The following is a 22011-nucleotide window of genomic DNA, read 5'->3' on the forward strand; positions in this document are numbered from 1 at the left end:
GTATTAAGCATTCTGTAGGTACAAAAGAACTTAGCTGAGATGGCTAAAAGCCTAGAGGAAACCTGGTCATCACAAAGAACACAAACTAAGTTAGGAAATAGAAACCCAAAATGCCTCTTGTGTTCTGCCTGAGAAATTCTGTCAGAAGTACTATTCTAGATTAGGCACACCTAGGAAGAATCTTGAAACACTTGGCCTTTGCAGAGAAATTTCACATTTATTTCAGGGAGGAAAAATAAATAAGGCTCAAAATATGCTTTAAAATGAGTGTGATGCTCCAGGTGTAAGACTGTCTGTTACAGAGTAACCTAACTGCTGCTCCTCAGCATCTGTCTCAGTCCTCCCAACTTCATGGAGACACTGTCTGTGCCATGGACTTCTAGAAACTAAAACTGGGGCAGGTCAGGTAGAACTATACTGGTGCAACTGGGTTTTGAGCATCTCCACATGGCCTCACTGACCCCACCGGTCAGCTTCACAGGGTGCAGGTTCAACTTCACTGAGCTGATCCTGCAGGTTTGCTGTCACAGCACAACAGAATGGGCAAGAGCACAGTAAGGCAATTCCAGTACTAAAATCCCATTGCAAAGAAAGAAGGTGATGCATTTCTCCAGCACAATCACTTGTGGCATCTTAATAAATCTAGTGCCCCACAATGTTCAAATTCTGAACATATCCCAAGTGTCCTCCTTCTAAGCCACAGTAAAATGATTTATTCCATTAAAAAGGGGTACATTAGCTAGTCAAGTACAGAAAGCACCATTTAAAATATTTAATTTCTCTGTAAATACTTTTTCTGTTGCATAACTTTTTTAGTAATTCAGTTACAGCTAAAGTGATTCGGTCCAAGTTACTAAATTGGTAATTTATTAATCATTTTGTCTAGCCTAGTAATTGCTACATAAAATATACTAAATAAAAGTCACAAACTCTTTTACCTTTGACCGATTTTCCTTGGATACACAGCAATCCATTTGCAGCATGAGGGAATTAGCTAGTGAAAGGATTATAACAATATCTTTATCTTTAGAAGATGAATGCAGCATCACTGGGAACCTCTTTGACGTACGCACACTTTCAAACAAGATAGGCAATCAGAATTGCCAAATCTACTCTCAGTTATAGTATTTTTCACTCTTGTAAGACACAGCAAAAAGCTGAAAACAGTGTCACAGGCCTCAAAAGACATGTCTATACTGTTAAATATTGAGAATATGTTCAGTTAATATAGACTAATACAGAAAAGTACATTGCACGGGTTACACTACTGGACCAAATGGAGAAAAACTATGGCCCAACCACAAGCAAGTGAATCAGCTGGATTTAGTCACTGCACTGTATCCTCCACACAGCTCCTTGAATAAATAACTGTATAAGCCTCAATCAAAACGGAGTTTGCTCATATAATTTTGGATATTAGACACAATTTAAATAAAAGTCTCTACTAAGAAACTCATCTGGATAAGAATTTAAAGGAAAAGTGTGTTGCTCTTAAGTTATTGTTTTGTAAGTATGTGCTCTGGTCCATTCCCAGCTCTGACAACATGCACTGAATATCTTCCTAATTAAATTGCCAAGAACAATGTAACTCCATACCCAAGTATGTCAGATATATATTATTATTGGACTGTCACACCCAGAAACAAAGCATCTTACGCAGCATAAATTTTTCCCAAAGTTTTCCAAGCCTTCTTGGAATAAGCAGGCTTTAATGAACAAAAGCATTTCATACTGCAGTGCAGAACATGTATTGCCAGCCAAGGATTTCTCTCAAAGTAAGCAAGTCAGGCTGTACAACACAAAACTTTCAGCAACCAAAAAGAGGATTCAGCACACACTCCTTTTTTTAATACAAATAAATCTAGAATACATTTTCCTTGGTCCCTAACATCCCTCTCATCATTGTACCAACACATTTCCACAAATGTAAAAATAGAAATTTCAGAGTGCTCCTATCTCTTTTCCTGAGACTAAGTAAATAAATAACTTCATTCACTCAGATGACTGATTGCTGGGACAAGGAAGATGCCAGCAGAAAGGAAAGGTGAAATTCTAATAAATGGATATGAAGCCTGATTTTTTTTTTGTCTTGGGAAATTCTACTTCATCAACTATATTCATTTCTTCTGGCCATTGTCTTCATTGGCAGACAATCTAACTGCAGAGATTTTGAAGAGTACATTTTTAAATGGACAGTGGAGTCATGTAGAACATTAAAGGCAGTAACATCAGATCTGGACTCTATATTCATAAGAAAACTACTGCAGTCAGCAGAACAATGGGATGGGAGCTTAGCACACAGGCTACTGCTGTTTGATATTTGCTGAATCTTTGAAAACCTGTTTAATTTCCTGCACAAGAAAAAGAGGAAAAAAATACAGATCTCCATGAGTCATGGATCTGGCCTACTGCACCTTTTAGCAAGCTAGGTTTAAGGCAGTGTTTACTAGCATCATGAATATCTGGGCATCCACAAGGACTACGAAATCCAAGAGAATCCCCAGGCAAAGAAATTACTTCATCCAAGAGCAGAACTTGCACGCGTGGACTGGGAGCTTGGGTTTCCCTTTCTTGACAGGTCCCATGTGTGAACCCTTGCAGAGATGGCTGCTATGGGCTGTTTACCACCATGGACATAAATTTCTCTACATAAGGAAATGTGAATGCCAGACTATTCCCCAGTGTAGTAATATACTGTGTGTTCTACAATCTATTTTAAGGGAACAAAATCATGTATGTCATGATTGTCTTGTAAGTCTTCTAAAAACTTTATTTTTTTCTGGAGAAACAGTGTTTACAAATGCACATGGTGCTGTATTTCTACGGAAAATAAAAGAAGATCAAAGAAAATTACCTTTCTCTGGAACAGAAGGTTAGCCAGAGACTTATTTCCTAAGCAATTCATTTCTACAGGCTTGGATCAACTTTGAGAAGTAACATCTGTAACACCTTTGTCAGAAAGTGGCCCACCATACAAGAAAAGAGTACCTACTGGGTCTTCCGTAGAAGACAGAAGTATCAAGTTTGTGAATTCCTCAGAATGTCTTTTTGTCCCACCAGAACTCTCCTCTTTCAAGTTCACCTGCATCTACCTGTTCTTCATTTGTGAACTGATCTCATCTAAGCACCAGATCAACACAATCTCGGTCCTATTACTGTAGAAATACATGGTGAGGAAGAAAGAATATGCAAATTTGTCTCATTTGCATGTTATTGGCACCTGGCTCCATTTTGTCTTAAAGTTCACCTCACAATTCTCTGAGGCTGTTGAAACACAGGAAGAGAAGTGAACTACAGGAGTTTCATGCCACTTATGAGGACTGCTTGAGGAAGGACTTAGAAGAATTTTGGGAAAGAACTCAGAAAGCCATGAATGTTGCCTCTTTTTTAACCATTAAGACAGAAAGACAGGCTGCTTATCTTCTGACCTGGACACCAACCCATGCCAATTCTAGAAGGTTAAATTCTGTCACATGAGCTTATAGCAGGCTTTGAGTAGTTCCTCTGTGGTTTTGCCTGTGAACGAGAAGTTCAGGACAGAACAGGAGCTGGCATCTTCAGTTTCTTTGGAGTACTTTAATGCATACTCAAAAGGAGAAACTTTTCTCTGAATACTTCTCCTCTCCACTTCATTTCAACACATAAATTAGAAATGAGGTAATGATACTGTGTAGGAAAAGCAACCCTCTGTTGGTCACCTTGTACTTGGAGAGCAGTTACTCAAAATTTGTGATCGAAATAAACATGCCTCATATGGCTAGCACTGCATGGATCACATCAAGTGGTCAACAAAGAGGAAAAAAATCTCTTTAGAAACACACACTGGGAAACCCCAGTCTCGGGCTGCCTTTCTCCAGGACCTGCCCTGGCAGAGTCAGCACTTCAAAGCCCAAACCAGCTGGGGCAGTTGGGGAAGGCACATTCCCCATGTGTGCAAGCTCTCAGCAAGGGAAGAGCAGAGCAGGCACTCAGCTAAAGCATCACAAAAATACATAAGGGATGACAGCAAGAAACAGCATGGGTATCTCTGTACAGCTCTTCATTCAAAAATGTGCTCCTGGCCCACAAACGTCCCATTTTTGGCTGAGCCACAAAGGTCACAGTCTTGTGACCTGCATAGCACTTCCTTCCTCTTCCCAAAACTCCAGCCTGCCCAGCAGCTGACTCATTTTGTCAACCATCAAAAAGGTTTCCATCATTTGGTATTCTGCAGGCCACAGTGCCACACTCTTGCTGTAGCAGACAGCTAAACAATTCTTCCTGCATTTAATTTCAAACAAATGCGAGAAAGAGGACAGACAATTCACACCACTTCAAAAAGGGATTGCAATAGGCCAGATGGTGTGGATCACATCTTGGGAAAGGCTGCTGGTTTGTGATGATAGAATGTGAGGGGAAGGGAGCCAAAAACTTGGCATCTCCCACCAATGCAATGCAGCACAATACCTGTTGTGTGGAGAGCGTTTCAGTGATAAAGGTTGTACCTCCAGGTCTGAAACAGGAGGTCACATCATGGTATTTTGAATCCATATTTGCTTTGGATTTGTAAATTTGTGATAGGTAGGTTACTACAGACTGGTTTTGTTAATCAGAATTAAGTATTTTGTGACATTTATTATGCATTTGAAAAAGTGATGGAGAATTATTTAATTCCTTTGCTCACAGTTTGAGTCAATTTAGCTATCTATGCTACCATTTTTCCTTTTTATTCTTTTCAAAAAGCATTAAAATGAAGAGCATGAAAAACTGAAAAAAAATACCCGTTACTTTCAGATGCCTTTTTCAAACTTAAAGAAGATTATGATAAATATTTTATATTTATCACTTTTTAAAATATTGATTGTATGTACAGATACAAACCTCCAATCAATTCCAATGTCAACGGCAATCCAAAATCGTTAAAGATACATCTTTGTTAAACCTGTGCTGGAAATAGTTTTACTTGCTTCTGGAGCCAAAGGTTTACTTAAACTTGAGACACTTCAGAGAAAGTGAAAAGAGCCCTGAAAAAATGGAAGTTCTTCACAGCACTGTCTAGAGAGCCTTAGATAAACTGAGGTTTCTTAATTACTAATTCAGTAGGTCAGCTTTAAAGCAATTGCACAACATTATGCTAATTGTTTCAGATAAATAATTTCTGCGGATTATCATCTGATAGAGTTTATAACTGCAGTTGGTTCATCAAGGCAGAAGGGGACAAAGTTGTCTCTTATTCTACACCACAAGAGTTTGAGTTACATGATGGGAAAGGCACCACATTATCTTAGTCACTACAGTCATACCCCACGTCAGTGTTGCATTCATAAAGCAGCATGATTGTGCTTACTGAACAGAGTGCAGTTAATCCCTTGATCTCTGGTTCTGTTTGTTTCAACAGTCCAGTTTTATATTGGTATTAGCAATTATGATTCAAATTACAATCAAATATATGCTTTCAGATAAGGGAAAAGAAAAAAAATCACTTCTATGCTTCAAAGATTAAACAAGAGATTTTAAAGTGCTCAAAGAAGCAAAATGAAGTTACTGAAAATATGCTAGTATCTTCTTTTACCACTCTGAGAGGAGAAATCCTTATCTGTCCTAAAAGATATATATTTAAATGAAAATGCAATTATAGACAAAGAAGATTTGTTCAAATCATTAAAACAGTATTTACAGTAATTTATACAGTTTCAATCTCACTAGATTTTAAAAACTAAAATTACTGCAAGATAGCTACTCATTCTTCAACATCTTAGTGACTTTCAGAGATCAACTTAATTAAATGCCTTAAGTGAGTCTCAGTTAAGCAGGGGAAGGTTTGGTTGGAATTTTTTGTTGTTTTCATTTTAAACATGCACAGACTTTCCCAATTAGGGAAAAGTCTCCTGTTAGAAAACAAAAATGATATATCTTTGTGCTTTCGATACAAACTTGGATTCCTTTATCCTTTACCAAAATTGAATTTAACAGCAAGTGATTTAATTTGACAGATAAGCAAATTCTGTATTTTCCCAACTATATATTATTGTTTGGATCTTAAATGACTAAGATTTGCACCTTATGATGTTGCAGAATCCTGTGCTGAAAGATAACTAGAAGAGCTTTAAATGGGCTACATAGAGAATTAGAAAACAAAGCCATCTCTTTAGTGCAGAGGCTTTTGAAACAAACAGCAGCAATTACAGCATGCTGAAGGACCAGATGCTTGAGAGAGCATTTGCACTCATGAAAGATTGTCTAGATGCCTCCCCTTGTCTCTATACAAACATGTTCTTCAAGAGTTACTCTTCAACTCCCCAAGCTGTGAATATGTCCAAAATATACCTTCTCACAGGGCAGGACAGCTCACCCAAGGTAGAGCTGGATATAATCTCATGGTACAGTTTGTACCATGCCTGCTAAGCTGTTAAGTAACTTTACAACTGCTTTCACTGAATAGGGGCAAGGATATTGTATGAGGCACCTCATCAGTGACACATTGTATATTGAATTTCTGCTTCCTAAAGAAAAGCAGATCACATTTCATCCTGATGACTATGAATGATTCCTATGAATTTGCCAAGACTATTTTGAAGTGCTGTGTTCTCCTTCTGAGTACTTAGTACTTTCATCTTTCTGACTCTGGCAACACCTGTAATCACTTTCCCTCACCCTGGTCCTGCCACTACCAGATTCAGAAGGTCACACTGAAGTGTGACTGTGAATAACCCCCAAGTTCTTCTTAATTCACAGAAAAACTTGTTAGAGATTAAAGAAAATTGAAGTAATTTGAGTCTTAGCCATTGCTGGCTTAGAGCAAGGAATAATCTCAAGCATTCTGAAAGGCTTGCTGGGTATTTTGCAGGAGCAGTGAGGGCTGTTATGTTGGTCCCTAGCAGGACATTGTGCACATAACAAAGACCACAGATAAAAGAATATAAAGTTTATGTATTTTCATATAATCTAGAATATTTCCTTATCTTTTATTTTTAATGTAACCAATGTATCAGAGCCAGCTTATTTATATTTCTTCATACTTAGCGGTATCTCTCTTCTGAAAATCAGCACGTCAATTTGTCTCGGCAATTTTAAATTAAACTCCTAAATTAATTGATGAAAAAGTAAATGCACCATACTTAGTGGGTAAGGGTGAAATTCAATTATTTTGTTGAACTTACTTGAAGGTTAGCAACTCTAATGAATGAGAAATAACCATCAGACTTGGGCTTGCTATAAATAGGGTTATTAACTATAGCCTATTTATATGCACAGGTGCAGTCTTCCAGAAGGACTCACAGAACAACTTGTGGAACATGTTAAGAGATGGTCAAATAAAGTATCATCCGAATATTAATTCCAGCCAAGTGAATCTAACCCTGGAGCACTTTAACATATGGAATAAGGTCAGTGGACTTCTGCCAGAAGTGAACATAAATCCAAGACTTCAGGTTTACAATACCAAAGTCATACAAGCAGAGCACACATACAAGCGGAGTATCTGCTTGTAAGATAAGCCAAAGAGGAACATATTTGTCAACAGTTAAAAGATACGGTCTTTCCTTTCCTTCACAAAGGATAATGTGACCTCACATCCTCTTCCTGATTATTTGAAAGGGGAAAGTAGACGATGAAGGACATCACTTTTCAGAACTCAGTAATCACTCGCTTGGCAAGAAGCTGGATGACAGAGATTTCCCATTTGGAATGGCAGAATGTGCTCCACTTTGCCGAGCAACATGTCACAGAAGGCAGCGTCCTAAAACTATCTCATGTATGTGTGTATGTTTGCGTGTGTATATATACACACACACACACATACATATTTGCCTTATAGCAACAAATTCCATTACAGTGAAAGAATATTATTTCATGAAGTGCCTTCTCCAATAAGCAGCACATTAAACTTGGCACACAAAGAGGATGAGAAAAATCCTCTGTTCAGCTGACCTCATTGAAAGTAAAAACTAAGCACAATGATCATTGCTCCAAGTACAAAATTAAAAAAATAAAGCCCAGAATTACGGAAGTACTGACACAGCATTAATATCCTTCCCTGTCAAGTGAAAATATTTAAAATACAGGAAGGATTCTACTTCTATTTGTTTATATGCACTCTAGGGGAAAAAAAACCGCACTGACTTGGTGTAATTTATAAAGCAATATGGTTTACAGACTATTTAATCGTACATCATGATATTATTCCATTCACCCTCTATATGATAATGTCTGAGTAAATGAAATGGAACACTGGAGGGATTTTATTGTGTAATTTATACCATGACATTGTACACTGTTCTTTAGACTAATATTTCACAATTATGGTTGTAAATTCAAACACTGTGATAGAAATCAGATGTCAAGGAATTATGTAACTATCAGAAGAATAAACATTTCAATTTATTTGTGTTCAAATTTGTAAACCAGTCTATAGAATAAATAGCAGAATAAGAACTAAAATAAAAGTCAAATGCAGACTGGGAGGAACATGCTTTTCAGCACAAAAAACCCCAAATCTACAGAACCTGTAGTACAAAATGCATTTTCTGCTAAAGGCCCTGTGAGACGTCCTTTTTCTTCCCTTTGCAACTTCAGGAAAGAAGAAATCGGATCTCAGTGCTAAACACAAAAATCAGTTTAAATTTGTGACAAAGACTATGAAAAGAGTCAACCATGTAAATCAGGATTTTGTCCAAAGGTCCATTATATTTGTGCACAATGAAATTTTAGATAACTTACATATTACATCATGACATGCTGTTGGTATAAGTACTGATAATAAATGAGAAACTTTTATGAACAAAACTCATTTTTTATTTAATTAAGTTTTATGACTGTCAGCCTCACGAGATCTTTAACATTTTATTAACAATCATTTTGGACAGATGGTACTGGTATTATGTGTTTTGCAGTGTATTTTTCTTTGCCAAACTATAATAAATATTTTTGCATCATTGCTACTAAATTTACAATAAAGTTAGAGTACTAAAGTTCAAGGCTGTTAAGGTCTCAGAAGCCTCAGGGACTTGTAGACCAATGACACTGTATAAATTATACAACAACAGTATTTTTAAAAAAAAAGGACAAATTATAGCAACATTTTTAAGCATGTACTTTGACAGTAAACCAAGGTCTTGACTAATTTTCTTAAAGACCACACCAAATGAGGTCAGCTTATTGTTAACACCATCTCTCCACACTTTCAGTTCTCACAAAGCAGCAAAGTAATGCATAAAACCCTACAAGTCTGCAATAGGTTCCCTGTTTCACCACCTCTGCACACCAAAATTATGAACTCTGCTACACCCTTGAGTAACCATCTCTCTCAGTTGTTCCAATCACACTTCATTAACAATGTTAGCTCTGTTCACTGTCTAAAATCTCACTGTCAGGTGTTCCTCCACATTGGTCCTGTGTGTGGGAATTTTTGAATTTGTGTCAAACAGCCCTCTATATCCAACCCAAATGCTCTAAGGCAAGTAGTTTTCCATTAAATTTGCATGGAAAGCATGTTTTAGCACAGTAATTATCAAAAGACAAGAATAGTTCTCCTTCTGTTGCACAACGTTTAACATACAGTCTGCACCTAACAAATACAAACATACAACTACAGGTATTTGACCACCCCTGTAGTGAACAGTGGTTTTTAAACTAATCCTTGGCACTTGGCACTACCGTTTCTAGCACCTACTTATTTACAATGAAAAGTAATATACAGTTTCTTTCCTCCTTACTCCTCAGTATTGTGGCGTTACTTACTTTGTGTTGCAGGCAAATATCATCTGCCAAACCCAGAACTACCTTTAGATACTCTTGCATATCAGAACTCAAGAAAGATGCAGTGTAATTTTGGAATATATTTTCAATGTGAAGAAAGAAAGCTTCTACAACCATTCTGTAAACCCTATGTGTGTTTGTAAATTATTACTGAAATAAAATCCCACAGTAATTCTTTAAAATGCTGTGTGGGAGTTGGAATGGGTGGAAACAAAAGAACATTATAGTGTACCTGCTTATAGTCACAACATCAAAAGGACTACAAAACTGCATGCTCTGAAGAATTTGCTAGCCAACAGAACAAGCACTCTAAATGTTACTTTAATTTCTAGTCTCACAGTTTAGTTGGTTGCAGTTTGGAACACAGAGGAATTTAAAACCCAACCAAATACTCTTAAGAGTAGTGGATAGAGCAAAAGACCAGCAAGTAGGTTTAGGTAGACACCAGCCTATGTTCAAAAAAAGAAAGGGGCTGGGGTAGGCAGCCAGCTGTCATGTATGTGGCAGTATCTGTGCCCAAGCTCAGGTGGAAGGCAGAAAGCCCACTGTCTGAACTTACATCAAGAGAACAGAAATGGAACAGGTATAGTAGGGTGACAGCATCACGCAGTTCTTCCAAACTTCACTTGACTCTAGTGAGGAAGGCCATCTAGATGTCCTCATCCCTTGAAACTGTCACCCTGGTGCTGCAGTAACGTCACCAGCTGTATGCCAGTGAGCTGAGCCTGCACACTCCAAGAAGGTCCTGCTCCCTCAGGAGACCAGTTGTTGGTGGTAATTAAAGCTAATACATTTTTCCTTCATACTGCAATGGTTCATATGCAATGACAGCAACTGTGCCTGCAAGAGGAGAACCCTTTCAAAGAGTTGCTGGCTTGCTGACACCTAGGGGAGCACATCCCTTGATTCTCCTCTGGCATCACCAAGCTGAGACATGCAGTGGCTTCAGGTGTCTCCAAGGTCAGCAGAGACTGAACCTCTGCCTCACTCTCACCTCCCCATTTACAGATACGGTCTAATAATTTTGAAAATACTTGAACTCCACAAAGTATTGAGGTTGTTTTGAATCTTCCTTCCACATATACAACTCACTTGTTCTACCAATATTTCAGGCACACACATCTAAGTAGTACTAAGTTTGTTTAACTGTTACCCCTTAACATCAACCCCATAATGTACAAATGACTTTTAAGTTGTAGCTATTGCAAACCCAGATACTGAAGTTTCCAAAACACATGAATACATTAGGGTGCAACAGTCAATTAATCAGATGTCAAACTATGGCCAAGTTCTCCCTACCAGAAATAAATGCTTTCAGTCAGGCCTTGGGTTTTAAATAGGTAATTCCAGTTTTAGAATATTTGCCAAGCTTTACACCACAAAACTCTAGCATGGACTTTAGCCTTAAAATTGGGAGGGAGGGAGGAAAGGGAGGGAGGAAAGGGAGGGAGGAGGGAGGGAAGGAGGGAAGGAGGGAAGGAGGGAAGGAGGGAAGGAGGGAAGGAGGGAAGGAGGGAAGGAGGGAAGGAGGGAAGGAGGGAAGGAGGGAAGGAAGGAAGGAAGGAAGGAAGGAAGGAAGGAAGGAAGGAAGGAAGGAAGGAAGGAAGGAAGGAAGGAAGGAAGGAAGGAAGGAAGGAAGGAAGGAAGGAAGGAAGGAAGGAAGGAAGGAAGGAAGGAAGGAAGGAAGGAAGGAAGGAAGGAAGGAAGGAAGGAAGGAAGGAAGGAAGGAAGGAAGGAAGGAAGGAAGGAAGGAAGGAAGGAAGGAAGGAAGGAAGGAAGGAAGGAAGGAAGGAAGGAAGGAAGTTAGTTGACAAGTTACAAAGAAAAATTTTCCTCCATACCAGTTTTATATTGATTGTTATCATGACAAGACCTCTGTTTAAGAGCAAAAGACAGCAACATTGCCTCTCCCACAAGGCGCAGGATAAAAGACAACCCCACCAATTAATAGTACAAAACAAACACAACCAGAGGGTGTTACTTATTTCACCAAATACTGACACCAATACTTCAAAGAAAAGACAACATTTCCTAACAATGCCAATGTTCCTTCTTCACATTTTCTCTCATTGCTTTCCACCATTTCTCTTTTACTTCTCCTTGCCCATCTGTCATCAAGTAATGGGCTGGCACTCTCAAAACTCTCAAGCCCAAAACTCCATAACCATCTCCTCATTATTTTTAATTCACTTAAATTCTAGCAGCAACAGGCATCAGCTTTCAGTCACAGGAGAGAGACTCACAGAACTGCACTTAGAAACTCTTCAACATTTTGGAATGAATAGCAAAAGAACCCACATGGAGAAAATGTGATAATGGAGCCATGACGTGATGGCATCAGGCTCTTAAAACATTTTTCCTCAAAGCTCTATTGTATGCATGATTTACTTTGAGCATAGGGATGTCTGTAAGCCACATCAAACAGCTAATGGATAGACATTTTGTTAACATATGTAGAACTGATGCCAGGCCATAAAACAACATTTACACATCTTCAGAGAAGCCTGGTTGTTTTGTGGGTTTTTTCCTGGGGTTGGGATGGGCTTTTTTGGTCTACAAATTATTTTTCTGTTATGTGCATGAGTGCCTGACAGGCTCAGAAACCTTCACAATTTTTATGTTCTTTTGTTCCCTGGATCTTTGCCCGGTATCACAAAATCTGAGAGAGGGCTGATCTTTGAAATAGGAAAATGAAGAAGAATGAAAAAATAAATAAGCAGCTATTTCCTTTGCAGAACAGGTTCTGTTACATCCATCACAAATCGGTAAAGAGCTTCACAATCTACTATGTTAGCACCTCTGTTTCTCAGGTTATCCCTAGGACTTTTAATTTCAAAGGGCTGTCCAAACTTGTCTCTGAGCTACAGTACATTCTTCAATGGTCTTTCATGCTTGTGGTGTACAAAATAGAGTCACTTTTCAAATGGTACATACTGTAGATACAGCATTCCATAAAAACAGAAGGCAGAAAAGCTTTGTAGAGTGAATTCCTAGAACAGCTCTTCAGAATTCTGAAAAAACCACTTATGAGCTCCTCTGTTTCTGCTCTACAGTACTTATGCTAGATCACAGAATAATGAGCAACCGTTCAATTTATGTACTTTGTAGGGCACTTAGGAAACAGTTTTTCTATCACTTAGCAACTGTAGGATAAGTAAAACAGCACTGCACAGCCAGAAATACACAGTAGAGAAAGACACAAAGTCATAATTATAGAAGAATTCTGTCTTTATCCATTTTGATACCATTTCAGTTAAACAAGTATTCTGTGGTTCTGTTTGGCACATCAGGTACATTGAGGCCACATTAACAACTAACAGCTGTTTTTTACAGCATTTCCCCAGAGCTGGGAATGGTTGCTGCTGCACTTTAGGACCAAACATGTTAAATCTGCATTAAAATGAGAAGACAAACATGTTGAAAAATTCTCAGTCAGTCAGTCTCCAGTGTCAGCTGACATAGTTCAAATAAAAAGTCTCACCAGTGCACAACAGAGTACAAAAGGATGTTAACAGCATGGTCCTAGGCGCAATAGTGTGCTTCAAATTCTCCTCCAAACTAATGACAGGAACAGACTGTAAATGTCTCTAGCTTGCAATAGCCTGGACCTCAGCAGGTTCTGTTACCATACCTTTATCATTCCACAAACTGTTTGTCTCAACTCTCAGTAGCCACACAAGCTTAAATACATTAAGTCCCACAACCCACAGGTTTCCTGCTCTTGCTGCTGTCCTAAGCACCAGGAGAATGGGATCCCAAGCTCAGAAAGGCTGCCAGGGCATCAACTCATAGCATGTTTGATCCCACTTCTTCCCATCTGTTTAGATGAAGAAAAGGTGATCTTGAATTCATTATCTTCTAGGCACAGGCTCACCTCCTTTGGGTACCTACAGGTAATATGCCTCAGCAGACACTAAATGAGAGCCTCAAGACTGATGAGGATGGCGGGTGTCTCTGCTAGGAACATGCATGGTCATGCCTGCTCTGACATTAGCAAGGGTCTTGTCTGAGGAGAGCAGCCTTTTCCTAACTTAGAAGTGGTGACACAATGATAAAAAGAACAGAGACATTGGTGAGACACTGAATTTTACTGACAGCATGACAAAATCCATTTCCTTTTTCTGTTCAGAAGCTTTCTACACCACCTACAAACTTGATACTGCAACGTTTCTACTTGCAGTAGGTTTCACTGTACATTTTTCTTAGTTGAAGCATGTGCTTACTGCCTATTGGCTGGCCAAACAGAAAGGTTAAAGCAAAAACAAAATCTGAAGTATCGGGGGGCTAATTTTTCACAAATACTTGAGCAATAGGTACAGAGCTCTCTCAAAAAGCAACAGGACATCTGCACTCATGTCACATCATCACTTCTGAAGATGAATGCATCCCTGAGAGCTTGATGCTTCACAAAGCAGTAATCACATTTCTTCTACTGCTTGAAGTTATTCAGAAAAGTAAATGTGTTGAAGTTAAGCATAGCTGCCTAAAATAAGGTTCACAGGTTTGACAATTCTGAGTATCAATTTTGATGATATCAAGCATTTCTTGCAGCATCAGTGACTTGCAGAACGCTAAGTCTAAACTACAGGAAACCTTTAGGAAAATAGAACAGAAATACGTCAAATTTTTTTTCTGTTTTCCTTAACATATTTCTAATTTTACCACACCACGCTCCACCCCCTCTCCCAGTTGCTAAATGCAAGAATCCGTATAAAACACTCGGAAAACTGAAAAAGGAGGAACTGAACTGAAAATGCTACAAAATTTGTCAAATAAAGACAAAAATAATCAAAACAAAAAAGAACCCCCTAAAAAACTCTAAATAGGTAAGAAAAAAACAATAAAATGCTTTCTTCTCCAAAGGATTTAAATAATATTATTCAACATCGCTTGCTACAGATAAAACTGTCAGAGAAATATTATTTCAGTTCATGGTGATTATTTTTAATAAAGACGTTAAAATATCATGGGAGAAGTCAATGAATTATTTATAAATCAAGTAGTATAATAAATTCTGGTCAATATACAAATGAACACAAGCACACTTATGCGTGCAGTTACATCTCAAACTGAATCACTTTTCACCAGACTTCTTCAGTGTCCTACAACAATTCTCATTTTCAACTGTTCCAGGATTTTAAGTTATACTTTGAAGCAATACATGTGACCAGTTATGTTTCACAGGCTTCAACCTAATTTCAAACCGTTTTGCTTTAGACCTTTGTAAGATACTGCTGATTTCTCACCCGGAGTTCAGAGATCCAAATTTGCTTTTGTTCCAATTCAAAACTTAAATTGAAATTCTGGCCCATGGAAATGGCACCTTTCTGTTGCCCTGGATCTGTATTGCATTTTGAAACACTTTGGTATAAAAGGCACTGTAAGAGTTTAGGACTGCAATGTATTTTATTGCCTAAATAGCTAGATGGTTCCCATTTTTCCCCGAGTAACGCAGCGGAATGAGTGTGTTGAAGCACCCATTAAGGCTCCAAGAGACACTGAGTACTAAAAACCCTAAACATTCACTTGTTTTATTTTCCTGTTTCTTGGTTACATTTTCAAAGTGTGTCCACTACCACTCCCATTAACATCAGCAGGGGGCTTGTAAATAAGCTTTTACCCAGTGTTTAAAAAAAATGAGCTTCTCAGTGGAAGAAGCAAAGAGATCCCAATCCACTTCATTACTTAAAAAACAGAGCAGGACAGCAAAGAGAAAATCAAGAAGAGGCAAGTACCTTAACATATCTTTGAAATCTACATCTGAACACTTCATAACCTGAAATGTCAAATTTTGAAATACACAAAACATAATGCAGGAAAGATTAACTGGTTAGAAACATTGTTAAAAGTGCAAATGACATAAAATTAACTTAACTGTACCCTGATTTAGAAGCTGGAGCATTTAACTTGGTAAATATGTGTTCCATGAACCTAGACTCACATGGGGTGGTATGCAAAACAATCCACCATGGGGGTAGATACTTTTCCCCTCCCCAGTGATCAAGCTTCTGAAACTGTACATTCATGCTAACACTGAGAATCTCCAGACACCACAAGCCAAAGGTAAAGAGCTACCATCCCAGAAAAGATAAAATCTTTCAAGAGCTATGCCTGGTTTAAAGGTCAGAGATAGTAATTCCACTGAAGCTGTGAAACTACAATGTTTAAAAAAGAATTGTGGCTCAGTATGTACTTTAGCAGCAACTTCTCATGGTGCTGTAATTGGGGTTACATCAGCATTTTCTCAATAAACCATACTGCCAGAAAAGTCATTCCATGTTGCAAGCTGACATAGAAGATTTCATACCAGGCACAAATCCTTCAGGACCGTGGATTCAGTTTGCATGATTTTTAGCTCAGAATTTGGAAAAAAAGTCTTACAAATGGAAACCAACAATGTAGGATTATCTAATGTTCAAACAGAATCTGCAGATACTTTTCGGTGCAGATGGTTTATTACTCCAAACACACATACACCACCTGTTAAACATAGCAATGAAACCTGTAACCTGAAAAAGACTGAAAAGCTGAGATGTTTGAAATGTAGAAGAGCAGGTGTATAAAAGTTACTTCTTGCAGCGATTTCTTAGGAAGGGCTGTTCTCTGGGTTTGATTTTTCATATTTTTAAAGAAAAGTCTTTTTGTATATTCTCACTCACCTGCTCTGGATACTTGCTTCCAACTATCTCTGCCACGGTGTTAAAAGATGGAGAGTCTGGATAGGTCTTAGCTCCCATCTTCAGGTGCATAACAATCTTAGTGCCCCGGAAAGACATTCGTGATATCATTTCAGCATCTTCTACAGAGATGCAAGCAGTGGGAATTTGGGGTACACCAGGCTGGTAACTCTGCCCCCCGGTATGTGGGCTGTTAAAAGAAAAATAAAAACACAGTGTTAACAACTTAGCTCTGTAATTTTTTTATCATTAAAAAGACTCTCAAAAAGGGTATATTTATTATTTTCAATAAACCTTTCAATAAAATACATCAAGTGCTTTTACACTAATCAGACTGTTGCCATTATATATATCTGGAAATGTATTCTGTGTCAGCTCAATTTAGGTCATTGCTATACTTTGACATGCTCTGATACCACAATTTCTTCAATGTGTTATCAGGAAGAAAAGCAATGAAAAGTCTGTAAGTGAACAGTTTGCAAGAAGTGTGTTCTTTTTTTTCGCTGTGTCAAGTAATAAAATTACAATTCACTACTACATTTTGATGCTGTTTTCCATTTATTATATAACAGAATCACAGAACAGTTGAGGTCAGCAGGGACCTCTAGAGGTCATCTGGTCCAAGCTCCCTGCTCAAGCAGGACCACCCAGAGCCAGATTCCCAGAACCATGAACATGGCATGAGAATCTTCACCTATGAGCCTTTTTACAGTGGCAAACACATTTTATAAATACATTTAAACTAAATAAAACAAATTAAAACTTGGGTTATTTTTACATCTCCTAGACTGGGAAAAACCCTCACTTCATTTCTGGAGGAGATGTAAGGAAGAAGGCAGAAATCTACTTAGTAAGATTATAGATTAGGTAAAATGGGAAAGATTATTCAGTTCTATTTGTTTAGAAGAATAAATCCTTCTCAATAATAACAAGTCATATTGCAATAAATAACATAACCCACAGAGAAGATATGTATAAATAATTATTTGACACGAAAATACTAAAAACCAGTTGCAGAGGTATTATAGGAACTGCTTCAGAATACAGACAGATCTGTTTATTAGGTGGCAACAGCTCAGGAAATTATTGCTCCCAGTTGTTTATGGCTGAGCCTCATACGATGGCTGGTGCCTCTTCCATCAGATTTGCTGGACGGGTGACCCACAGCTCACCTTTGAAAGAACAGTTACCTTTGTACTCAGAATGTCTTGTGCCACATAATCCTCCCTGAGTGGGATAAACTTACACAGACTTATAAGTTCAGATCTTTTTTTTCTATTTTTTTTCCTTTTGTCCTTGAAGGAAAATAAACAAAAAAGGCATTCCTCATCCCCATTTCTAAATTGTGCATATGTTTAATATTTCTTTGAGTGTTTGGGGATATACCCAGCATGTGAACCAGGAGACTTTCCAAACAATGTAAAATAAACACACTGAAAAAAAGAGAGATGACAATTTCATGTATTAATGTTCAAAAAATAAATGCCCTGCATTCAACAACTGAGCAGAAACTCTTTTTCTTCTGCTCATTTTAAACTAATCCATTCACCTGTATCTCCTGGCAAGATTATGTCCTAGTACTAACATGGTGTGTACACTTTTTTGTCCTTGTTATTTTACAGATGCTCAACAAAAGAAACCTCTAAAACTGTATTTGTTTCTCCAATATAAGTAGCAACTATATTTCTTTAGATACTCAATCCCAGCGTTCCACCACAACTCTGGTTAAAGCTTCTGACAACCTGCTGATGATCACACATGCTTACACATCCCAAATGAATGAATGCTTGTATGTACAAAATTTACCCAGATCACCCAAAAAATAAACCTTGAAGTCACCTGGTAGTGTGATTTTTATGCTCAAACTACTATTTTGCCAAGATTACAAAGGTAAACCCAACTACCCAAATTAAGACATATTGGCACAGGTGGGCAGAGCCAGCAACTCTTCAGACAATACCAGGACCTGAAGGGAATGGAGGACTGTCCAAATAATTGCTACAGAAAGGGAAATGGACCTTAAGCATTACCAGTACAAAGACAAAAAGCAGTATCACAGTACTGTATTTTCCTAATGCTACAAGATAAACTCACATAGAAAACATTTGTGGCAGACACTAAGCATCCTGGGAAGCACCTGATTAAAGTTTACATGCACACAAAACATGCCATGTGTTAAGTATATCATCTACATAATTAATTGCTTAATAAAGTGCCAAAGAGTACATAAAAATAATCAAACTAAAGCAAATTAAGGTTTTTTTATGCAGAGATATCCGAGAACTGGAAAGGCTACTGACCATATGGCAAGACCTGAGCAAGAACTAACTGAACAAAATAGAAATTCTTGCAGACACTGTGTGACAGATGGAAAGAAAAATTCCTGAGTTTGGCTCAAAACAGGGTAAAGCGGATGTAGTTCAGGAGGAAGAATTTTTGTACTAGGGGTAAGGAAGATTTTTTTCATTGAGCCTGAACAAACATGACTTTGTGACTATTATTTTTAAAGAAAAAAGATTTTACTTAAAAACAAGAAAAAAATCTCTTGCATTTACCATTCCCTACCCCTTGAAAAGGAAAAGAAAGAAAAGCATCACACAGAACCAGCTACAGAGATCCAAAGCAACTGTGACTCAAAATCAGCATTCAGCTTTAAAAGATTGGCACCTGCAGGCAAGCAAGGTGGACCTCTGGCATTTCCCACTAACACCTGGGAGTGACGTCTGCTGCTTCAGGCACACACTCTCATTGTCATATACTGTCATTCAACGAAGGCTGAATTCATTTTGCAAAACTTTAAGGGTAATTAGGCCAATTAATAGATAACATACCCATAGTCAAATACCATAGTTGAGTTTTCAGTAGAGAGAAGGTGAGTCATTCTTCCATTTTTTTTTATTAATTTTCTTAACAAAATCTCCGTTCTGATTTTAGATCTACTGCATCACCTCACCTCACATATTTAACCTACTTGAAAAAATTGAACACATCTAGCTAGATTGATCGCTATATACCTATTAATGCTAATAAAAATTCATTGTCATTTGGTCCTGACATTCTTGTTCTGAAACAAGATTCAGATAAGTAAAGTGGATGAATTTTGCTTTTGATAAACCCCTAGATTTTGCATCTTGGAAAGCATTTAAGAGAAGTGTCATGGTATAAATAACAAAGCAGAGGAAAGGCTCCAAAAACCAAATAAACAAAAAAGGCATTTTCTCTATTAGAAGTGCATGTCAAATGACTAGTTCTGTCTTACAGGAAAGTATAAAGGAAGAATAGAAAACTCAAGACACAGCTAGTTAGTTTCTTTTCTGAGTAAAACCATCAAATGTGGAGCAAAATACAGATGAAAAGATGTGTTGCTGGTGTCAGCTCAGTTCTAAGTCTCATTACTGTGGTAGCTGACCTTGCATGCTTCTTTACTTTGTTCCTGCACTTCTAACCCTTGCTCTAAGATAAGCTAAAATGCCCAGGCAAAAATAATCTGTATAAAAACCAGTGCTTCAAGCTAAACTGGGTACTCTTGATGGAAAATAGAATTCAAGGTGAAGCTTCAGACAAAGACAGCAATCTCCTAAAGAGAGAAGCAAGCATGACATTACAAGAACTCTAACATGGCTAAAGGAAAAAAAAAACAAACAACCCAACCAAACCTTGATTATACAAAAGCTTACAAAGATGTACTTCAGCCATAGTGTGAAAAAACACACACCCTCAATGCACCATTCTGCACATCAACCTCAAAAAGCAATCTAGGGTTAGGAAATACAAAATGAATGTTGTGTAAGTATCTTTACTTTACTCACTCAAAGACATTGAGAGACTCTAATTACATATGTGACTACCTATTTTCTACAGGACCCATGCAATATTCACTGCATGAACCAGATATAAACTAAGAATTCATATCAGATCAGCTATTTTGTTATGATTGACTTAAAAAATAAAATATGTTCCTGAATAAAACCACAACTATATTAATCACTAGCTGTAACCATAGCAAGATCACAGCCTTAATTGTCAGTGATAGGCTCACATCCTCCTCATACTTTTGTTTTTTTCACTTGTATTTTCTATATATCACAGAAAATCCCACCACATACAAAGCTTTACACTTTAAAGTGAGCAATGAAACATACTGCAGTAAAAGAGAAGGGAAACTCTACATCTGGCTCTCAAGCTTAGCTGTGGAGAGTTGCTATTCATGAGTGCCTCACTCTTGTGATTTTCTCTGCATCAGGAGCAGCATGGCAAGGCCTGAACTCCATTCAAGTAAATCCCCTTTTTCAGCACCACAAAGTCCTTACAAAAGAAAACTTGTCCTTGTGTGCAGTGAAATTGTGCATGCTCTTTCAAGATTCTTACCATTATCTGGATAGAGAGGCCAAACTGTAATTGCAATTATTCAAATGTCAAAAGTATTGTTAATCTTCTCAGAAGAATTAGGTCTATAAAAATAAAATCCAGACTATTCCCTATTGACAGCCATATGGCAAAATATGACAGAAACAAGTTCAGCCTAATTTTGTGTTTCTGTCATCATTTGTCCCAATATTCTCTCGCTTTGTTTGCTTCTTATATTGTATTTGTAGGATTTGATTTGTTGGCTTACAGTAAGTTGAAATGATATCAAGACTGATAAATTCAAAACCAAATAGGAATACGCACAGAAAATTTTAAGAAACTAAGGAGTAAAAATACAATACAAGTATGGAATTAATAATATAACAGTCTGTTACCCAAGTTACAGCATTTGGAATCTATCCATACAGTATCTTCCAGATTACTTTGTACCAAGCTTTAATTGATGTAGCATCTGCACAAGTGTAGTGAAGTGTAACAGAGGCTCCAGAAATTACCAGCATTACCAAGGAAAATTCCCTTTGAAAAAGAGCACAGCAGTACTCTGTTACCACATGGACTCCATTTGAATTAACATTTAGAAAACTGCATTTAATCAGTGCTAGGCACTCATTAAAATTAGGCTTTACCAAGCAAGCACAATAGCTTTGCTGTAATTACATATGTCCCAGGTTACAGAACGCAACTAACATGTGTATATTTGTATTTCATTATAATATTCAGTACCATAAGCACCAAGGGAATTCTATGGTAAGCACAGAATTTTTTTAAAATTGCATGAATTAGTTATGGGGTTTCAGACAAGAAGCAGAAAACAACTGTGAATGGTAAAGTGATCAAATGAAGAAAGTCCAACAAATTTCACCCCGGGGCTATCCAACTGCTGGGAAAGCAGAAAAGTCCACACAAAGCTTTCCAAGGATCTATAGGAAATGGAAGTTTGCATCATCTGCTCTGCAACTGAAAAAGAAACTCGCTGGATCTTACAGACATGAGGATGACTCTCATGCAGCTGACAACATTTTGAGGGATTTATTGAAGTTATACACCTGTTTGGCCTCTTTCTGCTCAACATGAAGCACCAAGCTGTGTCCTGTGTTTGCATCCCTGCCTTGTGAGAATGCAGCTGCCTGATGCATGTTAGCAGAGGTCTCCTGGAAGGAATGCCAAAGACAATCCTAATTGCCAGCAGCTGCAAGGCTACTGGCTTCATGGGCTTTTTTTTTATTTTCTT

General features: G+C 37.8%; 1 protein-coding gene across 1 annotated transcript in view; it reads right to left on the minus strand.

Moving 5' to 3' along the window:
* Positions 1 to 22011, minus strand: part of CPQ (carboxypeptidase Q) — a 159671-nt gene that overhangs the window by 85971 nt on the left and 51689 nt on the right. Inside the window, exon 4 of the mRNA XM_071554112.1 lies at positions 16395 to 16602. Coding sequence (XP_071410213.1) covers positions 16395 to 16602 — 208 coding nt within the window. The remainder of the gene's footprint in view (positions 1 to 16394; positions 16603 to 22011) is intronic.

The sequence above is a fragment of the Pithys albifrons genome, chromosome 4, assembly GCF_047495875.1.
Source record: "Pithys albifrons albifrons isolate INPA30051 chromosome 4, PitAlb_v1, whole genome shotgun sequence".
In the NCBI taxonomy this organism is placed as follows: domain Eukaryota; kingdom Metazoa; phylum Chordata; class Aves; order Passeriformes; family Thamnophilidae; genus Pithys; species Pithys albifrons.